Consider the following 18972-nt stretch of genomic DNA (forward strand, 5'->3'; position numbering starts at 1 on the left):
CCACAAAACTACCCTCGTATTTGCTTTTTTCCTTTCTTTATATCTATAGAAGCGGGGAATTATTTTTCTCATTACAATTTTGCAAAATTTTGTTGTTACAAAACTTTTTATTCCAATTTTAAAAAAATTTAAAATTTTATTTTTAATTTCAATTTGTCTTTTTAATTATAAGTTTTATTTTTAATTTCAATTTGTATTTTTAATTATAAGTTTTATTTTAAATTTTAATTTACATTATCAGTTTCCATTTTTAAATTTCAATATATATTTTTAATTTGTATTTCCCATTTCTATTTTCAATCTTCTATTTCTTTTATCAAATCTTCATATTAAATTTAGTTTGCTTTCAAATTAAAATTTATTATATATTAAATCAGAGATCGTAGATGCTTTGTTTGGCCAAACAAACATCTACCATTTTTTAATTAAAAATCTGGCTTCTCAAGTTAATTAGCTTTATTATATTAATTCTTATTGTTAAATTTAAATTTCTATTTTCAAATTCAAATTTATATTTTCAATTATCAATTAATATTTTCATTATAAAAATTTACGTCTAAATATAAAAAAAAGACGACAAAAAAAAAGTATTTGAATACGTGAATCATCGCAATTTTTAATATATTCCAAGTACTTTTAACTTTTCCGTGAAAGATGAATAAAAATAGGCGCAGTCGAGACACGCGTCAGACAGAGCGTGGATTTATATATAGGTTTGCCGCTTTCAGCAATATTGAATTACTTTATTATTGAATTTTCAAAACAGCGTTGTTCGTCGTCGTCGTCGTCCTCGTTGTCGTTGGTAGGAAAATCAGAAAATTGTAGTTGAATTTATTGTAAATATTTTAACAATATCTTTTCAAAACTATATAGAGAAATGTTGTTATATGTGCAGAGATTGAAGCAGAGGGGAGGGGGAATAATTCAATTGTTTATAAAAACATATGTGTTCAAATACTCGCTTATAAAAGATTCATATTATTCTTTTCATGAAAATGTAACTTTTGACAGAGAAATTGATGAAATACAAGGAAAATATTAAATACGGAATTCCGTTTGAAAAGAATATATATGAAATTTTTTCAATTTTATATAAAATTCAGGGTACAAAAGTTCCTGCATATATATATTTATATTAAAAAATCGAAGTAAAAGAATTTTTATATTCAAGAATGGAATTTGTAAAAATGGAGAATTTTACAGATTGTTACATAGAAATAAAATGTACTAAAAATATTTCTTGATATTTATATTTAAATTTTTATATTATTATAATATATTATAATTTATTTATATTATTTATTAATATATATTGAAAATATTATTCTATTTAATAATTATATTATATGTTATATTAATATTATATAATTTGGAAAACACTTTCTTTCAGTAAATTTGAATTTCGCGCCTTTATAGTTCTATGACGCCTCCGCTAGATGGCGCTAACGAATTGAATATATGTGTTTAAATTTATATGTATAATGTTAAAATATTAATATTAAAATATTAATATTAAAATACAAATATTAAGAAATAAGTTAATTTAAATATTATTTGATTAATTAATTAATTAAAACGAATATTAATAAAAAAAATTATTTAAACATAGAAATATATTTCAAATTCCTTTTTTTATTTTTTTCAATAGAGATTCATTTGCAATACTATTCCATTATCGAAATGGAATAACGAATAATAATCTGTCTATTATTTTCGAGTATGAAATTAGTTAGACTGTCAAAGTAACTTTGCCGTTTATTTTCTGCCCGATTGGATTTGACTTTCGCTATTCCAATCTAGGACAAGTTTAGAATCAATTTGATACAAGGAGAGCTAATAGGCGCCAAGAGAAACAATGGACATTTAAAGCAAAGGGTCGAGAGACAATAGAATTAATATCTTTCTTTTCGCGTACCGCGGTCGACTCTTCAGTCACAGAGCCTATTGTTTCGTCAACGTGTCGTACTGCTCCTTTCACGTTTTGTACAATGTTGGAGGATAAAAGGTACTCTGGCGTTTTTTTTCTCTTTTTTTTTAAAAAAAACCTGCCACTTTTAACCAACTGGAAAAGCCATTTTCTACGCTACAATTTTTGTTCAGTCGAACTTTTCTTAATTAGAATATATCGTACCATTTTTTTTAATTAAAATGTATAGTGTGTATATCTCGTATTTCATATTTTTTAATTAAAAAATAATTAATTACATTTTTTATACCCCTTTTCAAAAAAAAATATATGCGTATTTTAATTGTCTGATTAATTTGGAATTTAGTTAATATTATCCCTATAATACTGTGGCGGAGTTAATTGTTGATGTTTCTTTTTCATACAGGAGTGAAATTAGTTGGTAGAAGGGACGTCATTAGAGTTGGATTCTTATCGGAGAAGTGAAACAAGACATTCTTTTTATTTATTCTTAAATATACGTGTCGATAAAAAATTTCTTGTAACTCGCCTACGCCTTGAGGAATTTTTTCATTTTTTGCTGCGCATCCATTGTAACGATCGTGTCTCGTTTTGTACACGCAAAGTGCTAATCACGTAAAATAATACTCGCAATTTCACATGTTAAAGTTGCTTTTATAATTACGATCGCGTTTTTGGCAAGAAGAAATAACGGGAACGACAGTGATAGATAACATCAAGTCCCTCTCTCGCAGGCAATTTGACTGGGAAAAAAAAAATTTTCAAATTGAACGAAATGTGTTTTTAAAAGTTATGAGAACGTCGAACGGAATCTTACTTATTCAGTGAATTAAAAATCTACATTTTACTTGGTTTGTAAATAAAATGGAAGGAGATTTACTTATTGACATAATGGCCTAGTACCTTAAGAATTATTTCCACTTGTCTGCTATTTTCTCTGTTTCGATTAAATTTGAATTTCGCGGTGGTTTAGTTCTATAACGCCTCCGACAGATGGCGCTGATGAGCGATGGAATTTCGCCATCTGTCGGAGGCGTTCTAGAACTATAGTGGCAAGAAATTTAAATTCTGTGACACCTCCGACAGATATCGCTGGAATTTCGCTATCTGTCGGAGGCGTCATAGAACTAGTGGCACGAAATTCAAATTTATAATAAAATTCAGTTTGAACGATCCCGTAAACAAAATAATTCAAATCCGGTGAAAATTCAATTTACGGTCATCAAAGCAAAATATTGTTTCTCCTATATAATATTCAAAATCCATATACACCTAAATGATAGTTTATTTTCGATTAATTTCCAGAGTGAGTAATTAAACTTCAATCTTCCACTGAATTACACACCTGCAATGGTCGTTTCTCTTTCCAAGAATTGACGTTTGCAAGACGCATAGTTAATTATAAATCAGATGAAGCATTATAGGAGCAATTATAATCGTGTTCGTTCATCGCATGTGCGCGCGTGTCTATATAGGTATTGCCTATATATAGAGATAGAGAACAACAGAGAAAAAGAGAGAGAGAGTGGAATAGAAACGAGGAACGTGTGGCGCAAATACAAGAAATTGTCTCGGGCGCGAAATGGTTTATCTTTAACCCCACTATAAACGAAGTAGATATTATGGATAACGGTTGAGTTACCGACCAATATTTCTTCGTAATTATTCTACGTTAGACGCGATAGGATCAAAACGACTTTCCTCCGTATGCAAGTTTCTCCACCTACGCTTTTTGGCTCGGCTTCCTATTTTCTCTGTCTCTCTCACCCCGTCTTCCAATTCAAACGATAATAACTCCTGTGCAAAGCGGAAAACTATTGGGAATCGCGATTTCAGATTGGGACAAAATTCTGTCTCTCTAAATCCGCTGGTATTCTTATACAGTGTATAAAGTTTACGAAATATTTTATATCCATTTCAAAAAGTATTTTTTCGGCGGAAAAACTCTGGAAGAGGCTGGAAAGTTCAAATAAGAGTGAGTGAAAAGCTATGAACTTACGCTTTTGAAAGTTAGATGAGAAAATTAGAAGAACACACTGCTTGGTCATGAAATAGTCGAGTCTTATGTTTACGAGACCGCTGCTTATATACCCAATGGTAGAACGAGTGGGGGTCGACCTTCACATGATTGGTCGATCACTAGCCGGTAGGCGGGGCATGCCGACGCGCGCAACTGATTCTCAGTGGGAGAAGGTCTCTCTCCAGGTGCGTGCTCTCAATATTCTTCGATTTGGAACTTTTCGCGATCAGAATATTTGCGACTCTCATCCCACAATTGTCATTCGACTTATTTGCATTTTTGTGACATTATTATAACGGAAAATGATTCTTCAAATGTGATTGTTCAAAGTATTAACTTTTGACGCTATTTAATAGATCCGACACCAATTAATTCGTAAATGTTTTTAGAGAAGTAAATCTAATAAAACCAAAATCTTCTAATCGTATTTGCCCGAACAAATAGGGCGGAGATGAATTTGAAGTGTTAAACTGTGGGCGAGACTCGTCACAAAAGGGTTGAACACTCTCTGGTATATCCGAATCTTTCCCCACGCCACAACCATGGCTTTTGGATAACGTCGACTATAGGGTAGTTGTTGGCGATGATATACGACCGGATGGTAAACCGCGGCCTCCTGCTATTCCAACTACCCCTTCATCGTAATCCATACTAATTGCCAGTGGTCCAGGCTTCGAGTATACCAAACGGCACCTGGGTGTCATTCTGCTATTTCAACAACTGACCGACTCTCTAAGCTATATATGCGGTTCTTGGCTTTAACGATATAGACTTTTACCTCGATCCTCTTTATGGCCACCTCATATTCCATTACTCTTATGTTACACATTGTAATCTTACTCTTTATGTCGCACTTGTCTTGCAAAATACATATATACACGCGCGTATAAATTCCTACGAGATAATAACTCTTGTTTCAAAATCTAGTACAAAAGGATCTTGTGTGTAACCTAAAAGCTATTTATATTAACAAGAAGACTCATAAAAATAAACAATTACGAATGGAACCTTTTTGGTCGAAATATTCTTTTTGGAGTATCATTTAATTTTTTTGATTCCCTACAAAAACACCATTTTCGAAAAATTGAAATATAAATCCCCTCGGAGAAAAACTTTTTCCCCTAACTTCTTTTCGAAAAAAAATCTCGTTATTTTTTTAATTAAAGATAACATATCTTGATGCACATCTTTATATAGAAAGTTTGATATTTATTTTCGCTCTACCTTTTTTTATTGTTTTCAAACAATTGGTTGCGTTTCTACCCCCCTTTGGTTTTATATCTTCGATTATTATTCGTCGAGCTATCAAATCGAAGAGAAATGAAAGCAAATTCATAAACCCTATATAGTATGTGGATTTTCGTGAAAAGAATAAAAACTGTTTGACAAATTTTTCTTCTTTTGCGAATACTACTACTACTTTTTGCGAAATTAATTAAAGATAATAAAAGAATTACTGTCATCTAGAAAGTAAAATATTCCGAAAAAAAAATTAAATGTAGCAAGATAGGAAAATTTTTCCCGAAATGTATATAAATTTAGAATCACTAAACCATTGGGATAATTTGAACCTCTCGAGAAAAGTTGAATTAGTGTCATTAAAATATACAACCATCATTGGTTAAATTACAGAAGTAAAACTTCAACTTTTGTTAACCAAAATTATAGCGATTCGAAACGAAACTACCACTTCCCACTCTCAATTAAAGTGTAAGTACTGACACGCAGACTGAATTTCCAGTCAATTATCAAAATTCTACTTCTAGTTTCTAACTTCCTGTTATACCAAAATACATGAATAGAGGCGCACCGCACTTTGTCAACCGTCGTCAAATTATACTTCTCATTTTTTTCCACCTTCCTCCCTTAATCCTCTTACCCTAAAAGAAAACCTTCTCAAATATATAATTGTCTATAATATACATTAGTCCAAAAACCATAATTTTAGTTTCGAATTTTCTTAATTGTCTTAGTTTTAATAGACACCAAATTATCGTAAATTTTATAGTAACCGTATTATTTCGTTGATCAAAGAAGAGAAAAAATAATGGAACAAACACAAAAAAAAGTTAATGGAAAAGAGGGTCAAACTGTTTTGATAAATTCTTTAATTTTTAAAAGTATAACGAAGGTGTTGACAAAAAAAATTTTTTATCAGACAAGATTCTGTAGGAGTGTAGAGTTATTAAGTGTGTAAAAAATAACCCTCTGTAATGCAGGACTAATTCTTCAAAACTTGTCTCATCAAATGATCATTATCGTTAAAAATTAAGGGACAACCTTTCACACCTAGTGGGAATTGGGAAAAAAGAAATAGCAGGTTAATATTCTATCTAACAAGGCAATATATTTTTCATTTGTGGTCAAAATAATTCTTCCTTTTTGTTGTATAAATACTCTTTTTGAAAATTAGTAATAAATTACTTAATTTTTAATTAACGTTACAATGAAAACCAGAGGAAGTATTGTAAAATAAATATTATTAGCGCAGTATTAGCCTAGGAGTTAATTTTACTTGTTAGTTATTCATTCTGTTTGCATTACATTTGAATTTCGCGCCACTATTTTAGTTCTATGACGCCTCCGACAGATGGCGAAAGGAAACATCCTTTCGCCATCTGTCGGAGGCGTCATAGAACTAAAATAATGTCACGAATTTCAATGTTAATGCAAACAGAGTAACTAACAAGTAAAATTAACTCTTCGGCTAATTGTACTGACGCGAAATTAATTTTCAAAAAACGAAGTGATACCAATAATAATTATTAATTATAAATAATTATATTTCGATAAAGTAACTCTCTTCGGTAGGAAAATAATAGAATCCGTAAATGAGATAAAAAGTAAAGTGTCCATCACTTTTCAGCAACGATTTATTTAATTAAGTGACGATATTGTCAGTTTGCAATTGGATTTTTCGAACGATGCGTTTACCGACTTTCGAGAGTCTCTGAATATACAAGAGAAGTTGGGTTAGAAGCTCCAGGGTCGATTAAGGATGGAGGAGCGAATTTGAGCCGTGGGTAATCCCGCTGGCTTTCTGTCGGATCGAAACGCGGATTAGTCTGCCACTAGGAACGGTGTTAAACAACGCGACCGAAATCCTATTTGAGAATTATCCCTCGCGAGTACGTACAGTTATCTCCTGCCTTGTTGTAAATTCAACGATGAGACTCTATCGTAATATTCCAACTCAACGACGTTATATCGTTTTCTCAAATGTAAAATTATTCATTTACATATTTTATTTCTCACTAAATTTCGCCTAAAGTGAAAATAATAATTGTTGTCCAATATGGAACAACGAAAACTATTATTTTCACTTCAGGCAAAATTTTATCCATTAGCTGATAAACTGATTTTACAACTAATATTATAAAAAGTGAAGAAGAAAAATATTCGTAAACATTTAAAAAGTTGGTAATGTATTTTATTTCCAACGAGATGTAAAAGGCAGGTGGGAAATATAGTATATAGGAGTTAGTGATGGCAATAAGTTTTCCAGTGGAAGACACATGCAGTAAATCTGTGCAATGTAACTTTTGGATTGGGGACTGGGAGTTGGTTGAATATACGCTTTGAAGTAAGTCCATCGAGTTGAATCAAGACTTCGACTTGAGGGAAACTTGCGCTTTTCACCTTCGACAGAGGGAAGAGTGAGTGGAGGAAGAGCTTTTGCCAGTAACACTTGACGAGTGCTTACAAGACTCGAAGAAGAGGGATGATGATCCTTGAACAACACACACAATGAGGCTAGCCCGGTGCTCGTTAGTAACCGTAATTGTCACTTGTTAGATAGCAACTTGTTCTCCTGTCCATTTCACTCAATTTCTTCCAATTGTTTCACCTCCACATTCGACTTCAAAAAAAGCAATATCATCATTATCGAAAATCTTCTCTTTTCAAAAGTTATTTTCCTTTTGTATCAAACTCTTTGCATCTTTGATTCAGACAAATTGTTGCACCACTTTAAAAAGTTGAATCCATTGATTAATTTTTTCTTCTCTTCGATGAGGCAAAGAGTGATTAATTTTTAGCTCAGCAATTAATCATTGTATCTTGATATGGATTTTTATACTGCTTCTCAAAAAGTTATGACCGCTAAGGGATCAATTGAGGGCTCGGATCGAAGAACCGACGCTTCGCAATGTTCTGTGCGTTTACAAGCGTCGGTTCTTCGATCCGAGCCCTCAATTGTTTATAACAATTGATCATTATTTCTTGATTCAGACATTGTCATCCTTTTTTCAAGTTCTCTCCTTTTAACGTAATTTTTCTCCTGTGAAATTTTCCATCTTTTTAAATATTTAATCACGAGTATAAGCAGGTGTATTTTGCAATAGAGTTTGCTTTTTTCGTGCGCCTTTTTAAAAAAAACCGTGAAGGTAATGGATCTAGGTGCGGGAGCGTGAAAGAAATTACTTACATGACAGTGGGAAAAAAAGAAACCCTGAACATAAAAGCGATCAACCTAAAAGCGTATAAAAAAAATGTTTTATAAAGCGAATTTCTGAAAATAATGTTAGATTTCCAAACGGGTTGATACCTTGTCATGAACAACAGACTCCGTGTGGTAAAAATACAAAAAGAATGTAACAACTTCAAAACTTGTTACTTTTTAAGGAAAATAAAGTGGAAAATATATCCCTAGTGCATGGAAAGCAAACGACAGTCTCCAGTTTTTTTTTCTTTTACAACAAAAAAAGAACTGTTTACTGGTAAAGAATTTCGAAAAATACAAGAAATATAGAACAAATTTGCTTATAGCGAAAAATACAAGTGGAATCTATTTAAATACAGACAGATAGTTTAGCTCTCTCTCTCTCTCTCTCTCAAATATTGAACACATTGTGTTTATTTCAGGTGGATAATTAAATACTAGAGGCTTAACGCTCCATGCTACTACGGGGCCAAATTATTGGTCCGATTAGCTATCCGATCATCGAAGAGTCGAGGGCAAACAAAAGGACCATGTTTGGAACGAATCGTTGTTCCGATTTATTCGAAACGCTTTTCGCCAACGTACCTGGGATTAAATGAAAATTTCCACGCTCTGTTCTCCCGTTTTACTGGCCATAATTTCAACAGAATTCTAGCTGCTCTCAATTGGGGGATTTACCCTTTTACGCCGACACTTATTTCCAAAGAGATAAACTCTTTTTTTTTCGCCAAAAAGATTTACCGCGCACCACTATAACTTCAATTGCTCCCGGTTTTTCCCCTTTTTTCCAATTACATCATTATTGTCCACATTACAGGCAACGCAGTACCTTTTTTCATCAAAAAAAAGCAAAAAGGGGAATTTTTTTTTTCTCAAAATGGGGCCAAAAATTTATTTGCTTCCATAATTTTTTTTAAAAATGCTTCGATTTTGATCAGAGTTGACACAAAAATTTAATTTTGTTTTTCCCTGAATTCCAGACAAAATTTTGATTTTTTCTCTGAAGAATATTCTGCGATTCATTCTAAAATAATGATTACATACGAAAAAAAATGATCTATTACATTTATTTACGAATTTCTTTAACTGTAAAATTATATGAAAACAGCAATAACTTGTTTTGTAAAAAAATATTTAATCATTATTATTTTTCCATAGGAATTAAGATTTTCAAAACATTCAAATTCAAATCTTTTTGAAATTCGACAATTTATAATAATTAAAACTGACCGAGTGATAAAATCATTATTCTCCAATACAAGAAATAATTTTACTGTAACTTTATCAAAATTATTTTTATCATTTCAATTCAATTATTATTTTCTAGAACTGTTAACTAAAATTCTTCTTTAAATTAATTATTTACAATAATTTAAAAAAAAAATTCTGAAAATTTTCAAATGTATTTGTTTACAATTCAATTATTATAAATATATATTTGAAAATAAAAACTTCGAATAATTTGAATTAAACTTTTTGAAAAAAATTAATTCTACAGAATTTGACGAAGTTGAAGTCCACAACGTTGATCAACGAAAAAAATGTATTTAATGCAATCAAGTATTATTTTTAATTTAATATTTGATTGTAAAATAATTATTATCAAAACGTAAACATCAATCTTGTTTTCTAAATATTTTTGTGTCAATATTGCTGCGTAATTTTTAATTAATTTACTTAGTGAAAAATTTTTTTTCGTTGATCAACGTTGTGGAATTCAACTTAATGAATTTTTAGTTAAAAATATGAAAAATTCAGATTTACAAAGATTTCAATATAAAACATTTTCAAAATTCAATTATTTCTAAAAATTCACGCTACAATTCTTTTATTTTAACTAAAATTCACTTTAAAATCAATTTCTATTAGAAAAATAAACAAAAATTCAATTATTTAAATACAAAAATAAAAAATTTATATTGAATAATTGAATGTTTCTTAATAATTATTGAATTCTCATAAAGAATTTTATCAACAAATTTATAAATAATTACATTTTTCGAGGAATTTGATTAAAATTGTAATTTAAATTCTGCGATGAGTTTGATTATTTATGAAAACATAATTGTAATTATTGCGAAGAAATTTATAAAAAGTTTATAAATAATAGAATTCATGTGAAATTATTTTATTATTTATAAAAATAATGAAACGTTTGCGTTGAATTTTAATAAAAAATGTTTTAAATAATTGAATTCTTTTAAAAAATTTTATTAAAATAGATATTGAATATATTTGAATTTAGAAAAATTTTTGGCAAATAATTGAAATTTTGTCAAGAATTTTATTAAAATTTTTCGAAAATAATTGAATTTCGAAGAAGAATTTTATTATTTATAAAAAAAATTGAAATTTAGACGAGAATTTCTTAAAATTTTCAAATATAATTGAATTTTTGTGAAGAATTTTATTACTTTTGAAAATAATTGAATTTTTGCAATTATTTGAAATTTCTCCAAATTAAAATTTTTTTTAGTGCTCTTAACGAAAATTTCTCGTTAATTTCTTTACTTTTTAATAATTAATTAAATAGATATATTAAAAAATTTAACTATCAGAATAATTTAAATTTTGAAAATTTTTGCAAAAATTTAAGTTCTTTAGAATTTCTAATAAAATTCATTCAAAATTGAAATTTTATAAAATTTGAAATTCAAATGTTTTGAAGTTCATCTATTTATGAAAATTGTCTAAATTTTATAATTACACTTTGAAAAGGATTTCAGAAAAAAGAAAAACTTGTTTATTTTTTTATTAAAAAAAGGTGAAAAAGGGGACAAATCAGCAAGAAAGGGGAAAAAGGTGACAAATCGTCAAAGAAAGGTGAAAAAAGTAATAAAATTGAAATAAAAGGGACATAAGGGGAAAAGGCGTCCAACTGTGATGCCTATTAAAGTTTCGGTCAATTTTTTGTCCATATTAAAGTTTTTTGTTAAATTTTTTGTCTATATTAAAGTTTTTTGCTACTTTTTTTGTCCATATTAAAGTTTTGCTACATTTTTTGTCCATATTAGCGTTTTGTTACATTTTCTGTCTATATTATATAGTTTTGTTAAATTTCTTATCCACATTACAATTTTTTGTTTAATTTTCCCCTTTTTTTCGCAAATTGACTTTGAAAAATCGTAACTATTTATAGGGGAAAAGAGATGATGAGGGGGGAGGGGAAAAAGTATAAGAGGACGATGAAAAGTTGAAATAAAGTTTCGCATTTACTTCTTGTGGGACTTCCCAACGGAGTTGAGTCCATGTAGAATACTCGACAATTCTTCTGGTAAGTAAATACGCCGGTCGGTTATATTAAATTTGCGAATTCGTAAGTACGTCAGGAAGCTTCGCAAATTTTCTCGTTTCCTCGCTCTTATCGTTGTTGAAAAATATAAGAGGAAAACTATTCAGAAAGTTATTGCTCAACTTTTCCAATGATAGGACCAAAAAGAAGTTTATATAAAGTATATTTACGGTGGTCAGTTCAATATAATAATGTTCATTAGCCACTCGACGGAAATGAATTCAATCTTCTTTGAGTATTCGCATCAAGTATATTAAAATATTTTTTTTTTATCTTTTGACTCAGAAAAAATGTTTCATTTCTGTAATTAATAAATTCAATTTTCTACTTCTTTTTTTTTCTCTAACGATTTAGAAACATGTAAGATTAATTAATTCTTTAAAAATCATCCTTGAACTTGTAGTAGGACTTGAAATCCTTGAACTTGAAATTGGACCTATAGAGATTCGAGCGTATATAAGGCACATGTTTATTATTGCAAAACTATATAGATATAGATGTAAATAAATCGATATAAAAAAAAGGCCGTGAAGAGGATGCACGTGTGGTGAGTTGGCGCATTAATAAAAAGGGTTATTTTCAGTGCAAATACAAAAGGGTTTATCAGACGATACATCGTCACGCGACCTTGGCTACGGTCTACGAACCATAATGCCCTCTGGCATCGCTATGGTGAACCTTTAAGAGAGAAAAAAAAAGGGAAAAAATTTAGTCGGCGCTAATCCTAAATGCCGCAACCGCAAAAAGGAAGCTACACCGCAGACGTATCTCATTCTTACCGCAGATTAAACATTTACAGACAATCTTAATGGCACATCAGTCAAAAATTCAAACCGCTTAATATGCACATAAATAAGTTCATAAAGCAGACGTCAAATTAACATTTTATTAACCATTAACCCCCCTTCTTGATAACGATGATAATGATTTAATAATGTCAACTTAAAATAACTCTGCATGATTACTTCACTATAATCACTTAATTTTTCCTTCCTTTTAATTACTTAATTTTAATTCAGTTATTAAATTATTAAATTATTTAATTATTTAATTATTTAATTACCTAATTACTCTTTCGTGAAATTCCGAATTTAACGAAATATACCCAAGAGTCTAAAATATAAAAGAGAAATATTTTGACGAATCAATGAAGTTTGGAGAATTTAATATAATGAATGCGCGGGAAATTAAATTAAGAAAAGAGTTAACGTAATTTTCGAAATGAGATTTCTTGGTGGGATTACTTTTTAATAGGTGCATGTAAAGTCAACTTAATTTCATAAAGAAACAAGACCATCTATCTTAAATGTAATTTATTATCCTAGTAGGGAAAAAAAAATAAATAAGAGAAGAAATAAATGTGGTCAGTCACCGAAGCTGCCGGCTGCCATTAAACTCCCTCGATCTAACGATATCGTTTATTTACGTCGACCTACTGATTATCTACTACGATTATGTAAATTATTACACGATTTAGATTTGCACGTAACTTGGTCTACGCTTTTTTAATTCCCTTCTCTCTCTCTCTCTCGCTCTTCTATTTTTTATCCTTCAAATGAATTCCATTAGGTCAATTTGCCAATTCTCAACTAAAGACAATTTTTCGAATTGAAGAAAGATATTTGCAAATTGATTTTTAAATTCAATTTTATTGTTAGTTGCAATTATTTGGTAATAATTTTGCTATTTTTCCAAATTTTAAGAACTAAGAATTATATTTGTCTAAAATAATTTAGAGAAAATTTGCTAAAACATAGTAATTTCTATCAAATTTTCTAAGGAATTTTCTAATTCAATTTTCTAAGGATATCAAGTTGAGACAAAAAAAAGTATATCAAAAACATTGAATCGCAACAATTTTTGATTTTTTGTCTTAAATTTTTTATAGCCTTATTAGAAAAAACTGTATATATATATATTAAAGGAGAAAAGAAGAAAATTTTCTGGAAATTTAATTTCATTTACTGTAATTGGAAATAATTATATGTTATTAATTACAGGTGAAAAAAAATTTATCGAGAGAAAAAAGAAAGAAGGATGAATTAATTTTTCATTAACATGGAAATTAACTTCCTACTGCTTGCCTTCGCGAGAGATATGATGAAGTGTATAAGAATTATCAAAAGAATAAATTTAGACTTATTGTTAGTGAAAGATAAATTTTTTAACTATAAATAAATTAGATTTTTTTCATCTTTTAAAATTCAACGCTGTCTGAAGTAATTATTAAGTTAACAAGGAGTGTTTAAGTTACCTGTTACTGACAGAATAGTTTTCTTTTCCTATTTCATTAATTTACATAGTGCGCTTAATTTATTTTTACTGGCGCATATTTATCGCACTTCTTTCCTCTATTTTTATTCAGGTTGATATGCTTTCAAATATAGCTGCAAGCGTGATGCACACAAGTCTATTTACTGTTCTCTTTTTTTTTTCTTCAAAATACGTTACATTTTAATTCAAATTTTTTTTTTTACATTCTCATTTATACTAGAAAGTATTTTCAATTCAATTTAATTAATTGTATATATACATGAAAGTAAGATGGTAACTGGGAAGCAATTTTCTACACGAAGTGTAAAATTTGTAAATTTATAATTTTATACCATTTTTTGTATTTTTTTACTCAAATATTTTTAAAAACTTTGTTTTTTAAGATTTTAATGTTGATTTTAATTTCATACTTCAATTTAAAACTTTAATTTAACACTTTAATTTAAGACTTTAATTTACATTTTACATTTAATTATACTTTAATTTTAATTCAACACTCTTATAATTTATTCTTTTAAAAATTTTTAATCTTAAATGCTTTTATCTATAAATTTTATCCTAATAAGAATAATTTGATCAAATTTTTATTAAATACAAACATATCTAATAAATGCAAACTAATATCAAAATAATGTAAAATATAATTTATTAGCAATGTTGATGTATTAGCAATTAAAAAGTTGTATATTAGTGACAAAAATTATTTTTAACTCCAACGGATTTTGCGATGTGAAAAATTTTCTTTTTTTCTTTTATAAAATATAACTGCGTAGAATTTAAATCCATTTTAATAAAGAAATTCCAAATCTTTTCCCAAATCCGTTAAAACCTTAATAAACTGTATATAGCATTTTGAAAAATTTAATATTCTTCTGCTTGAATATCTCATTTTCAAAATAATCTTTATTAAAATTTTATATTCGCAAATGCAAAAATCTTTCGGTTTTGTATGTATATAGTTTGCAACAAACAGCAAAATTGAATTTAAAAATTAATACAATATCTTCAATATATTTATACAATATTCAATATATATACTCATCGAAGATATAGTATAGGTGTTTTAATTTTTAAAATTCGATCCGTTTGAAATAGAACAGTTACAAAAGTTCTTCTATATAATTTTTATGTCTGTTTGCATCATTATTTATTTATTAAGAAGATGTATATATGATGTTTGGTTTTTACAATAATTCTTTTAATCATTTTTTTTACAATTATTTTAGAACCAATTCTTTTACAATCATCATCTTTATAAAGATAATGCTTTAGAATTAACAATGCATTATTTTAATAAAAATGATGACGATGACGATTATTACAATGATGAGCAGATGATAACTAACGTAAAAATTTTTAGTTTTTACAATTTTAATGCAATTTTATATATATTTAAACATAAAAATAATTAGTTTTTACAATCTGAATGTATTTTTATATATTTTAAGCATAAAAATATTTTTCTCTTACAATCCTAATGCATTTTTAAATATTCAAACATAAAAATCTTTAGTTTTTAAAAATTTAAGGCATTTTTAAGTATTCAAACATGAAAATCTTTAGTTTTACAAATTTAATGCATTATTTTAATGAAGATAATAATGATGATGACAATAATAATAGTAGTAATGCTGATTATAACAATGTTGAATATGGTAATTTTGATTATGATAATATTGATGATGATGATAATAATAATAATTAAGCTGATTATAATCACATTTTTTCTAAGGATATCAAATTGAGGCAACTCTTTGATTAATTTTTTGTCTCAATTTGATATCCTTAGAAAAACTGTGTGATAACGCTGATTATGATAATAGTGATTTTAATAATAATAGTGATTAATAATATTAGTTAATAATAACAGTGATAATAGTGATTTTAAAGATATTTTAACTTTTAAGAATTTTAAATTTCAACGTATAATTCTAATGATGATGATGATGATGATGATGATAACAAACATAAGAACATGTTTGTTAAAAAGTTTGAATCGTTGCTTAGTTTCTAAAAATCAAATACTTTTATGCTTCAGCAATATTCATCATTTTTGTGATTTCAAACAAAATTGTTGGTTCCTACAAATTTTAATGCTATTTCTTATGATGATGTTCCCAAAAATAAAGAGGTGTTGGTTTTTAACACTGTATATGCATTTGAAGCAAAGAATTGTTAAAAATTTTGGAAAATATCTTCGTTTACATCATCACAACATCATTATCTAAATCTTCATTAATTAATCTTTAACATTAACATCATACAACACAACTCCAGAATGATGTTTTTAAACCTAAGGATGTTTGAGTTTTTGCAATGTCAATGCATCATTTTAACAAAGATGATGGTGATGATGATTAAAATGAGTGATGGTGACAATGATAATAATTAGTCTAGATGATAATGATAACAATTGTTGTTGGTGACAAGGATAACAGTTGTTGTTGGTGACAATTATAATGATAACAATGATAATAATAACGTTAGTAACCATGACACAAATGATGTTAATCTCAAACAAAGATTTCGCAGTATTAAAAATCCATCCGTTAAGAATCAAACAGTTATGACATATTTTAAAAACTCAAACATCCTTAGCATTAAAAACATCATCATCTTAACCAAGAACACAATTTAATGTTTCTGTTTACAACCTTTATAGTGTAAATATTTTTCAATATTCTTTTGCTTCAATACATTGAATATATTCACTTGCTTCTAAAATTTAATAGTTACTAATTTTTAACTTTCCTCTTTTACCGAAAGATCTTTAATTTTTCTACAAAGACTACGGAGTATAGCAGAGTATCGTATTGCGGAGTATATCAAAGTTGGGTTAAAAATTATCAAAAGAAAGTTACGGGGAATTATTTAAATAGACAAAAATATACAAAAACATTTGTTTTGCCTAAAAGACGTTAAAAAGGAGCCAAGGGAAAATATGCAGATATCAAGAAGTAAACAATCAACATCGACCGAAGCACGTGGTCACAAGCGCGACAATGCCTTGACATATCCGCACACGTCCCCCTCTTTTATAATCGAAAATTATTATCCACCACAGTCTAAATAAATCACAAATGCTAAAATAAAACTCACATGATCGAAGTGTGCTGTGGCCTCGTATTTAACCCATTGCCTGTAGGTGCGTCCTGCACCTGTGTTGTACTGGTCGTTATAGTCCTGACCGCACGTTTATCCTTGAGTATTTTGGAAGCGCTAAGCGGTGTGGTCACGCACATTGTCTCGTTATCACACGATCACCTTTAATACTCTCCACTTTCTCTCTCTCTCTCTCTCTTTTTCTCTCTTTGCACTTTTTAGTTGTACTCACTTTCGTCGCACGACAGACACGTGCCCACTCCGGTCACTGGTCCCGTTTATTTCTTTTTTTTATACAAATATCACTTATTTCTTCTTGTTGGCAAAGAAGAAACATTCCCCCCCTAAAGAAACAATGAATTTACCCCCTAACTTTCTTTTTTATTTTAAATAAATTTCTTACAAAAATTCACACTCATCACACTTTTGATAATAATCTATTTAAAAAAAAAAATAACGAGTGTCACGATAATCGCGAATCGGCACTCGAAATTTTATTCTCGCGTGCATCGGGCACTAACGTACCAACAACGTGTATTGTAGCACATCCCACCTCGTAAGGCGCCACAGGCTTACTGAGTGACTGAGTGACTGACTGACTGAAACCTAGGGGCTCAGCGAGAGCCACGAGCCAGCGGGCGTGGGTGTACACGCGCTCTATATGGTGGGGGACTTGGGAATTCATCCCATTGGCCAGTGACACGGGAGAATTTGAGTGGGGTAAATTTCAAGCCAATCAGATAATGTGTGACTACGCGCCGACGACGAGGACATCGAAGGACGATCAGCATTCCGCCGCGAACTGTCGACTCGTGCGGCACGCGTTTTCTTTTATGTATATTTTATATATTTTATATATATATATATATATAACGTACAACAGATAAAATCGTGTCCCTCTTATAAAACTCGATCGCCAACGCAAAAGGAAGGAAATCACCCACTTTGAGAATAGAATCGGGTTTTTTTTTTCTTTTTTTTTGTGGTTCAAAGATAGAAGAGGAGAGAAATTCACTCGAGTGTGACAATGCGGGTTTGTTTAACCGATATCGGATTAGGATTTTAATGATGAGCGGCAAGAGACAATGTTTTTGTGTATTTTATTCAAATTGGATTTACTCTTTTTTGAAATCGTTTTTTTGGGTTTTTTTTAGTGCGCGAGAATTATTTTGTGCGTCGAAGAAAAAATTTATTGAAAAGTGATGATAGTTGTGTGTTTATCTCGATTTTTTGGACAGTGAAATAAAAAATGGAACTGACAATGAGTAATCGTACAAATTTATCTCTATGGACATTTAAAATAGTTTTTAAGGTTTTATATAAGGAAAAATGGTCTTGATACTGATTTTAATGAGGGAAATTTATAAGGATTTTATAGTTTTCGCAAAAGTAGTAAAAAAAACTGTTTTGGATTTTTTCTAAATTATTGTCATGGTCAGTATCTTACGCTATAAATTTAATGTTTCATTAAGAAATGGAGTGTAAAAAATAAATTTTTCTTTTCGTCCACTTTTGAATAAAACAACCACTTTTTGACTAAATTTCAGAGTCTAAAACCATCATTAGCACCTTAAAAAATAATTGAAAAAGTGATTCTAAGTGATTGAAAATTATTTTTACTTAAAATTAGGTTTTTTTTAATCATTTGGAATCAATTTTTCAATTATTTTTTAAGGTGCAGATGGTTTTAGACTCTATTTTTCGAATAACAAAATGTCATAGATTTTAAGAGTTTCAATAGAAAAATTTAATTTTAACTCAAAAAATGATAAAGAATTTATTCAGTTTTACTATTTTAAAATTAGAGATTAAATCCATCACTAAAATTAACTTCCTTTTTTTCTAAATTATTGTCACGTTTAATCTCACGAAACTTTTAAATTTTTCTACTAAAAAATACAAAATTTGACTCATTT

At 29.0% G+C, this 18972-nt stretch overlaps 1 protein-coding gene across 2 annotated transcripts in view; it reads right to left on the reverse strand.

Annotated features, from left to right (window-relative positions):
- LOC122510302 (protein rhomboid-like) overlaps positions 1 to 17638 on the reverse strand; it is a 193524-nt gene extending 175886 nt beyond the window's left edge. For both annotated transcript variants that reach the window (XR_006302430.1, XM_043624841.1), the window contains exon 1: positions 17054 to 17638. Coding sequence is in view for 1 of the 2 variants with exons in the window: in XM_043624841.1 (XP_043480776.1) it covers positions 17054 to 17196 (143 nt within the window). In the remaining variant the exon portion in view is untranslated. The remainder of the gene's footprint in view (positions 1 to 17053) is intronic.
- Between the last annotated feature and the right edge of the window lie 1334 nt (positions 17639 to 18972).

This window comes from Leptopilina heterotoma, unplaced genomic scaffold (assembly GCF_015476425.1).
Source record: "Leptopilina heterotoma isolate Lh14 unplaced genomic scaffold, ASM1547642v1 Lhet_120, whole genome shotgun sequence".
Taxonomy (NCBI): Eukaryota; Metazoa; Arthropoda; class Insecta; order Hymenoptera; family Figitidae; genus Leptopilina; species Leptopilina heterotoma.